The 9,347-nt window shown below is 39.9% G+C and overlaps 2 protein-coding genes and 1 long non-coding RNA gene across 3 annotated transcripts; 2 read left to right on the forward strand and 1 right to left on the reverse strand.

Moving 5' to 3' along the window:
- Positions 1-1,216: 1,216 nt before the first annotated feature.
- Positions 1,217-5,330, forward strand: LOC130521010 (F-box only protein 50-like). The gene is made up of 6 exons (XM_057024677.1): positions 1,217-1,577; positions 3,133-3,213; positions 3,307-3,403; positions 3,513-3,608; positions 3,857-3,992; positions 4,073-5,330. The coding sequence occupies exons 1-6, from the start codon at positions 1,436-1,438 to the stop codon at positions 4,217-4,219; spliced, it is 699 nt and encodes a 232-aa protein (XP_056880657.1). The 5' UTR covers positions 1,217-1,435; the 3' UTR covers positions 4,220-5,330.
- A 58-nt stretch (positions 5,331-5,388) lies between these two features.
- On the reverse strand, positions 5,389-8,114 carry LOC130521011 (uncharacterized). Its single transcript, XR_008949152.1, has 2 exons — positions 7,958-8,114; positions 5,389-5,776 (listed from the first exon to the last, which is right to left on the reverse strand). It is a non-coding gene; the product is annotated as an uncharacterized LOC130521011 (long non-coding RNA).
- Positions 7,218-9,315, forward strand: LOC130521009 (F-box only protein 50-like). The gene is made up of 6 exons (XM_057024675.1): positions 7,218-7,592; positions 7,979-8,059; positions 8,158-8,254; positions 8,364-8,459; positions 8,918-9,056; positions 9,137-9,315. Exons 1-6 carry the CDS (start codon positions 7,451-7,453, stop codon positions 9,281-9,283), a joined length of 702 nt encoding a protein of 233 aa, XP_056880655.1. The 5' UTR covers positions 7,218-7,450; the 3' UTR covers positions 9,284-9,315.
- Positions 9,316-9,347: the final 32 nt, after the last annotated feature.

A 9,347-nucleotide genomic window follows, 5' to 3' on the forward strand; every position in this document is an offset into this window, starting at 1 on the left:
TAGAAGTAGTGATGGTGGTAGGAGCAGTAATGGCAGTGATGCTCTGAGTGTGTGTGTGTGTGTGTGTGTGTGGTGGGGGGTAACAGCGAACCTGTTGTCGCAACTATGTTGCAACTACGGAATACCAGAAATACTATTAAATACTTTTATTGTGTAATTTTTGAGCCGGCACTGGCTAACTATGACTGGTATCCAGGACACAAGGTCAGGAATCAGATGGTAGTAGACCTCACAAAAATGATGTAAATGGCTTGGTGAAGAATACAGGAACATGCAGAGGTAGGAACACACATTGTCTACATCCTCTATAGATGAGGTCAGGTGAAGGAGATGAGTGACTGCACAGTAGTGAGTGTTGCTAGTCAGTATAGAATGGTAGCGTGTAGAATGCCTTTATGGTCGGGAAGAGTAGGAGAATATACAGAGTGTCATGAGTGTCAGAGTCCCTGCATCTCTAGCACCTTTAAGGAAATTGAACCCATGGTCATGTTGCATTTTTAGAAAATAAACAACAAAAAACATGAGGATGACTATCAATTAGTCCGAACATACTTTTTTGCCTCACATAATGGTATGTTTTTGTTAAATATTCATATTTAAATGTTTCAAGGTTTTCGTTAAAAAAAAATGTATGCCCCATTTCAAAGAATTAAGGAACAAATCACCCCAGATAGAAGTAAGTTTTTGTGCCAAACCTTCCTCAATATAAATGAAGAAAATTCTCAAGCAGTCCAAATTTACGTTCTCTTGTTCCAAACCTATGATGTTATAAATAAAATGACCACAAGAGGAAGGTATTTTTTATATGACGTAGAGAAGTGAGAGTTGTTTAACAGATTTTTTTGTTGATGACATTTTTTAAAATTCGCAAATTATAATACCTTCAAATACGTGCTATCACGACTCCAACATTGTAAGGAATGGATCAACCAGTTTTTTCAGCCTCCTGCATACAGGATACGCCCCTATCGCTGCTGGACCAATCACAGAACAGCATATTACACGTTGGCTCTGTTAGGATCCCTTTGATTGGCCGAGGGTCTTTTCAGTCCCCAGCTGACTTCCAGGCACCAGAATCTATATTATTTAAAAAGAAGGTAACTTAAAGTTGAATAAATAAATAAATGAAAGACACTTACTTCAACAGTGAATCTGATTTTATTGAATAATTTTTGCATGTTCTTCATGCCTAAAACAATGCAGCTCCTTTCCGCAGGAGTCAACTGGTGACGCCAGTACTGACATATTATTAAGTTAGATTGGTACCTTAAAAATAAAATGGAAAACAACTGCAGGACTCAAAGGGAAGTTTGTAGCTAAACAAACAAAAAATCTCCTACACGGGACGTGTTTAAAGATTTCCGGTTACCGTAGTTGCAACATAGTTGGATCGGGGTGTGGTCTAATCAGTGTGTTTGCTGGGATCTGTGGCACCATGTCAGACGCGGAATGGAAGAACAGATGTGGATCAGAATGGGGACTGCTGGGTGCACCAATGCCCGACGGACTGGACTGGAAATCCGTGTATGAAGCCAAACCGTTTGGGAGAAATCTCCTACGGAATCCTTCACCTTTCGGTACCTCAAGCCTATTTTCTTTTGAAATAGCCTATTAAAGCCTGCGAGCAGGAGAGGTGTGCTGTAACTTTTGAACCTATAGATCAGGGGTGGGGAACCCCCGGCCTCCGGGCCGTATACGGCCTACGAGACCATTTCTACCGGCCCGCAACGCAATAAGATTTTTATATTCTATATGTGCACTTATACAGTGGGACCGTTCGCTAAACTCCGCGAGCTGCGAGTAGCAGCGGTAGCGTATTTTTGCCTTTCGTATCCTGAAATTTCTTTCGTAACAAGAGGAAATATTTTCCCGTTTTCTGAGATAAAACAGACGGTTATGTTATGTCCGAGTCAAGGTCAGGGTCAGTGAACACAGCATGTGATGTACGTAGTGGGCTGAACTGATTGACACGGACGAAAAATGCTTAGCGAACCACGCTAAACTCGACGAGTTGAAAGGACAGATGAGTTTGGATAAAATTAACGCTCTTCGTCGGAGTTTGGAGGTTCAACAAGCAGCTTTCACACGACCATGTACCGACAGAGAGAATATTACGCGTGCAAGTTTTGTGATGAGTGAATTAATAGCCACGAAGCTGAAACCTCACGTGAACGTGCCTCGTAGCCGCCGCTGAGGCGCTCGCGCCGGACAACGTAAAATTGTTTCAAAGTGTGAATTTTTTTTCGTGAATAACTACTTAACTAAGACATATATTGTTATGATTCCAGTGGCTAACGGTATGTTTTTATGGTCAAGGAATCTAAATATGTAGTCAAAGTATATGTGGGACTAATATTTATGGTGGAAATCACAATATGCCAGGAATTGTTGCGCTTGGCGGAGGTCTGCGCTCTCCGAGTGCTTTCTAGTTGTTATTATTATTGTCTTTATCTTTCTTTCTTTTAATTTATTTTCTTGATTATCTTGTTGTATTGCAGTTTTTGTGAATAGAGGCCTCGAACAGGCCCGTACGGGTCTCTTGCCTCAACTCTGCACCTCTTTTTTTATTGTTTTGTATGATCATGAAAACATATTTTACTTGTTTGTCATTTTATTCTATTTTTTTTGGTGATTTTATATGCATGTGTGCTAAATAAATAATTCAAACTCAAATGCAGCAATCATGAGACTTAGTAACACAGTGGTTATAGACTTTTTTTTGTCTTTTTTTTGCATCCCTAGGTATGTGTTCGTATAGTAGTAGGACTTTATAAAAATTGAAATGGCCCTCGATATGAAAAAGGTTCCCCACCCCTGCTATAGATAGTTGATAATGTATAGATAATTTTCGCTCTTCTGCCTTCAGGAAAGTGGTCTATTACTATTGCCAAATATTGCTTTAATGAATCACAAAATTGTTTATACAGTACTCATCAAGTATTGTACTTAAGTACTTATATTTCTCCAGCGGCATATGGAATAACGTCCTACTTCCGTGTTCGATAGGGAGTTTCTTTCCCCCCAGAATTCAAGCTTTATTAAATCCATATAGCTACAAAAATACAAAGATAGATAGATAGATAGATAGATAGATAGATCAGTGTAAATTACCTCTGCCTTTGTTTTCCTAAGGTTTGAGCAAAGACATTCCTCCACACAAGCCTGATTTACCTGATGAGCCAGATTTTGGACCACCACGGTTCCAGCCCGATGGTGAGGAGAAGGACAAATCATTATTTTTTAAACTGAAAAAAAAAAGCAGGATGTATGCTAATGATTTTGTGCACGTGTCTGCCTTGATTTCAGAGGATTTCAGCGGTTGGACCACAAACACAGAGGTCCTCCCCTATGATAGAAGTGGTATCCCAGCAGGTGCCGTGGTCTGTCAGTTGCCTCGGTACAGGTAGGTACTAACATAATAACTATACTTGTATACCTCCCATTAAATAAATCATGGTAGTGGTTTTGGGGGATGTAATTTGATCAGTCTAGTGACTGTGCTTTCCTCCCAGCTGGTTTTCTTTGGAGCAACTCGTGGATCTGAAGGCAGAGGGATTGTGGGAGGAACTGCTGGATAATTTCCAGCCTGAGATACATATCCAAGACTGGTAAATCAACGAGCACATTCTTTATATACTCTAAGCTATTGGCCTCCTTATGAATTTCTTCTCTTTGTAATTTTAATGTGTTACTTTACTATAGAAACTGTAAGTGAACATAAAATGCACCATTTAAAAAAAAACATTCTAGCCATTGAATGTCTGTTTACAGTCAATTCACAGCATCAAACCCAGATTTTGAGTCTGACTTAAAGCTTGGCAAAACCAAACCAACCAAAAACAAATATTTCTGTCAGGTATGAGAGTCAGCTACATGATTCCATCTACCAGCTGCAAGTTAAATTACTTGGTGCAGACAAAAGCACAGTGATCTCAGAGTACACCACCAGCCCCACTGAGGACCGTTCACGCTACTCGCGTGCCTGGAAGGAGGTGAGTCTTCTACCCACCTCCTCTCACATCAGAAGTCTTCCTGCCCTCTGTAATTTCTCTTTCTCTGTGTTTGCTTGCAGGTGTCTCATGTGTTCTGCAGCTACGGACCAGGAGTGAGATATGTCCACTTCCTCCACAAACTGAAGAACATGTTCTTGAATGGCTTCTACAAAACCATGTGCACCAACAGCACTGTGGTTGTCAGACCAAGTAACTCGTGCTCCTAAACTGAACCCTAATCAGGAAACTGCCATGGAGTTTTTGATGGCATATGAATTAAAATTATGAAATTATTTTGTCACTTTGTGTAATTTGAGGCTGTCGTTCAGTGTGTGTTCTTCGTAACTGCATTTCTTTTTGCGATCCTCTTTCAATATGGTTTTATAACCTCTAAATATAGATTTATAATAAATAATAATATCAAGCAATTTTAAAAACATGGGCCTAGATTTGGTGGGTCAATATAATGCCTCTATAGATGAAGAGATACCTTTAGATTTAGAATATTATACTGAAAAACTGCAAGCATTCATAGCAAGGCAATTAAAGTTAGTAAGTAAAATGCAGTTCTCTGTATAGAGATAGGAACATAACACCATTCAACTATAAAGATAGACTCTGACCCAGGTGCATACGGCTCCTCCAAAACTGGTAGATCTGGTAGAGAGGTTAAATGTCCGTCCGGTGTCCTCAATGAGTGTTTAGCAATTTTTTTTAAAGGAAAAGATTTTCAGTTTGCTCTGCGAAGCCCTCAATTGTAACACATACATTTTAAGTTTTTCACACTTACTCGCCACAAATGGTAATTCTCACACATGAAGATGTATTATGTCACACCAATACTGGTATATGACATAGGGCCAACCTCCTCCAACTCCTCAGCAGATCAAAAAATAACATACAGCTACACATCAGCCAATCCGGGTAAGATACGGTTCAGCTGACCGCAATAATGTTACCGGAGAGGAGTCACGCATGACGGGATTGCCTTTTCTTAATTCGGGAGGGGGTCCACGACCTACTAGTTTACCACTGTTCTAGAATGATTTTTTCCCCTCCATAATTCAAACTTTATTAAATGAAGATGGTTTAAACAAAAATACAAAAAGGTTAGCAAAGTCAGTACCATATATGTGTGTTATTGGACATGTTGGGCTCACACAAAATAAAGCATTAATTCACATTGTTAACTGCAGCACAATAGTCCTGATGACCCCAAACCATTCTGAGTTGATTTCACAGTCAAATAAGATTTATCATTATTATCATATTAAAATCCTTTTACACACATTTACTGTCACCACTAATAATCAGAATAAAAGTTCATCATTTTTGTTATTGCTTTGTTTTCAATTACTCTGCAAGATACATTTTCGTTCAGGTAGATTGAAAAAAGTTTTCTTTTATGTTACGTCAGTTTAGAAATACTTCAAAGCCCCACAGAAGTAGTAACTGTCTGGAGGTGGTCTGCTGCAGAGGTTCTGACTATGTTCTTCTCCTTCCTCCATGTAAACACTCCCACTGTGACCAGGACGATGGTCACAACCACACACAGCAGAATGCGAGCCATGGGCAGTTGAAAAGGACACTTGGGGAGAGCCGAAAAAATTAAACTCTTGCCAAATAAAGAACTTTCAAACAGAAAAGTAGACCTGAAGTCTAGAAACACCGCGGCAGTCTCTTCTCTGGTATTCACTTGACACCTCCACTTCCTGTTGTTGTCCGCAGTCTCCAGGTTTGTTACCAGGGTGATGTTGCAACGAGTGTTTCTAATCAGCCTCAACCTGCACAAGGACAGGGATAAAGCTTTGTGATACCTTCAGAAATGTTTAGAGCTGAATAATACAACTGAGGCAATCAATCAACCAACTAACCCTAACCAACCAACCAGCTCATCCATCCATCCATCCATCCATCCATCCATCCATCCATCCATCCTCCATCCACCATCCATCCATCCATCCATCCATCATATTAGTAATAGAAGTAGTGATGGTGGTAGGAGCAGTAATGGCAGTGATGCTCTGAGTGTGTGTGTGTGTGTGTGTGTGGTGGGGGGTAACAGCGAACCTGTTGTCGCAACTATGTTGCAACTACGGAATACCAGAAATACTATTAAATACTTTTATTGTGTAATTTTTGAGCCGGCACTGGCTAACTATGACTGGTATCCAGGACACAAGGTCAGGAATCAGATGGTAGTAGACCTCACAAAAATGATGTAAATGGCTTGGTGAAGAATACAGGAACATGCAGAGGTAGGAACACACATTGTCTACATCCTCTATAGATGAGGTCAGGTGAAGGAGATGAGTGACTGCACAGTAGTGAGTGTTGCTAGTCAGTATAGAATGGTAGCGTGTAGAATGCCTTTATGGTCGGGAAGAGTAGGAGAATATACAGAGTGTCATGAGTGTCAGAGTCCCTGCATCTCTAGCACCTTTAAGGAAATTGAACCCATGGTCATGTTGCATTTTTAGAAAATAAACAACAAAAAACATGAGGATGACTATCAGTTAGTCAGAACATACTTTTTTGCCTCACATAATGGTATGTTTTTGTTAAATATTCATATTTAAATGTTTCAAGGTTTTCGTTAAAAAAAATGTATGCCCCATTTCAAAGAATTAAGGAACAAATCACCCCAGATAGAAGTACGTTTTTGTGCCAAACCTTCCTCAATATAAATGAAGAAAATTCTCAAGCAGTCCAAATTTACGTTCTCTTGTTCCAAACCTATGATGTTATAAATAAAATGACCACAAGAGGAAGGTATTTTTTATATGACGTAGAGAAGTGAGAGTTGTTTAACAGATTTTTTTGTTGATGACATTTTTTAAAATTCGCAAATTATAATACCTTCAAATACGTGCTATCACGACTCCAACATATTGTAAGGAATGGATCAACCAGTTTTTTCAGCCTCCTGCATACAGGATACGCCCCTATCGCTGCTGGACCAATCACAGAACAGCATATTACACGTTGGCTCTGTTAGGATCCCTTTGATTGGCCGAGGGTCTTTTCAGTCCCCAGCTGACTTCCAGGCACCAGAATCTATATTATTTAAAAAGAAGGTAACTTAAAGTTGAATAAATAAATAAATGAAAGACATTTACTTCAACAGTGAATCTGATTTTATTGAATAATTTTTGCATGTTCTTCATGCCTAAAACAATGCAGCTCCTTTCCGCAGGAGTCAACTGCTGACGCCAGTACTGACATATTATCAAGTTAGATTGGTACCTTAAAAATAAAATGGAAAACAACAGCAGGACTCAAAGGGAAGTTTGTAGCTAAACAAACAAAAAATCTCCTACACGGGACGTGTTTAAAGATTTCCGGTTACCGTAGTTGCAACATAGTTGGATCGGGGTGTGGTGACCACACAAAGTTAAATCATAATCCTGACGGGCTTGCTGTATCTAATCAGTGTGTTTGCTGGGATCTGCGGCACCATGTCGGACGCGGAATGGAAGAACAGATGTGGATCAGAATGGGGACTGCTGGGTGCACCAATGCCCGACGGACTGGACTGGAAATCCGTGTATGAAGCCAAACCGTTTGGGAGAAATCTCCTACGGAATCCTTCACCTTTCGGTACCTCAAGCCTATTTTCTTTTTAAATAGCCTATTAAAGCCTGCGAGCAGGAGAGGTGTGCTATAACTTTTAATGAACCTATAGATAGTTGATAATGTATAGATAATTTTCGCTCTTCTGCCCTCAGGAAAGTGGTCTATTACTATTGCCAAATATTGCTTTAATGAATCACAAAATTGTTTATACAGTACTCATCAAGTATTGTACTTAAGTACTTATATTTCTCCAGCGGCATATGGAATAACATCCTACTTCCGTGTTCGATAGGGAGTTTTTTTTCCCCCAGAATTCAAGCTTTATTAAATCCATATAGCTACAAAAATACAAAGATAGATAGATCGATCGATCGATCAGTGTAAATTACCTCTGCCTTTGTTTTCCTAAGGTTTGAGCAAAGACATTCCTCTACCTGAGCCGGATTTACCTGATGAGCCCGATTTTGGACCACCACGGTTCCAGCCCGATGGTGAGGAGAAGGACAAATCATTATTTTTTAAACTGAAAAAAAAAAAAGAAGCAGGATGTATGCTAATGATTTTGTGCACGTGTCTGCCTTGATTTCAGAGGATTTCAGCGGTTGGACCACAAACACAGAGGTCCTCCCCTATGATAGAAGTGGTATCCCAGCAGGTGCCGTGGTCTGTCAGTTGCCTCAGTACAGGTAGGTACTAACATAATAACTATACTTGTATACCTCCCATTAAATAAATCATGGTAGTGGTTTTGGGGGATGTAATTTGATCAGTCTAGTGACTGTGCTTTCCTCCCAGCTGGTTTTCTTTGGAGCAACTCGTGGATCTGAAGGCAGAGGGATTGTGGGAGGAACTGCTGGATAATTTCCAGCCTGAGATACATATCCAAGACTGGTAAATCAACGAGCACATTCTTTATATACTCTAAGCTATTGGCCTCCTTATGAATTTCTTCTCTTTGTAATTTTAATGTGTTACTTTACTATAGAAACTGTAAGTGAACATAAAATGCACCATTTGGAGGGAAAAAAAAAAAAAATCATTCTAGCCATTGAAGCCAAAGGGTTATTTCAAAGCTTCAGCACCCAAAAACAATTGCTGAATAGACTTAATAACCAGTTGTTCCACCTTTGGCAACAATAACAGCAGTTAGGCGTTTCAGTAAGTTGAGCAACTGACAATGGGTCGTTCATGTCGCCAGGAAGGAAATTTGCAAGATTTGAAGCCACAGTGGTAGATTTTTTTCAACATGAATGTCTGTTTACAGTCAATTCACAGCATCAAACCCAGATTTTGAGTCTGACTTAAAGCTTGGCAAAACCAAACCAACCAAAAACAAAAATTTCTGTCAGGTATGAGGAGAGTCAGCTACATGATTCCATCTACCAGCTGCAAGTTAAATTACTTGGTGCAGACAAAAGCACAGTGATCTCAGAGTACACCACCAGCCCCACTGAGGACCGTTCACGCTACTCGCGTGCCTGGAAGGAGGTGAGTCTTCTACCCACCTCCTCTCACATCAGAAGTCTTCCTGCACTCTGTAATTTCTCTTTCTCTGTGTTTGCTTGCAGGTGTCTCATGTGTTCTGCAGCTACGGACCAGGAGTGAGATATGTCCACTTCCTCCACAAACTGAAGAACATGTTCTTGAATGGCTTCTACAAAACCATGTTCACCAACAGCACTGTGGTTGTCAGACCAAGTAACTCGTGCTCCTAAACTGAACCCTAATCAGAAAACTGCCATGGAATTTTGATGGCATATGAATTAAAATTATGAAATT

This window comes from Takifugu flavidus, unplaced genomic scaffold (assembly GCF_003711565.1).
Source record: "Takifugu flavidus isolate HTHZ2018 unplaced genomic scaffold, ASM371156v2 ctg639, whole genome shotgun sequence".
Classification (NCBI taxonomy): domain Eukaryota; kingdom Metazoa; phylum Chordata; class Actinopteri; order Tetraodontiformes; family Tetraodontidae; genus Takifugu; species Takifugu flavidus.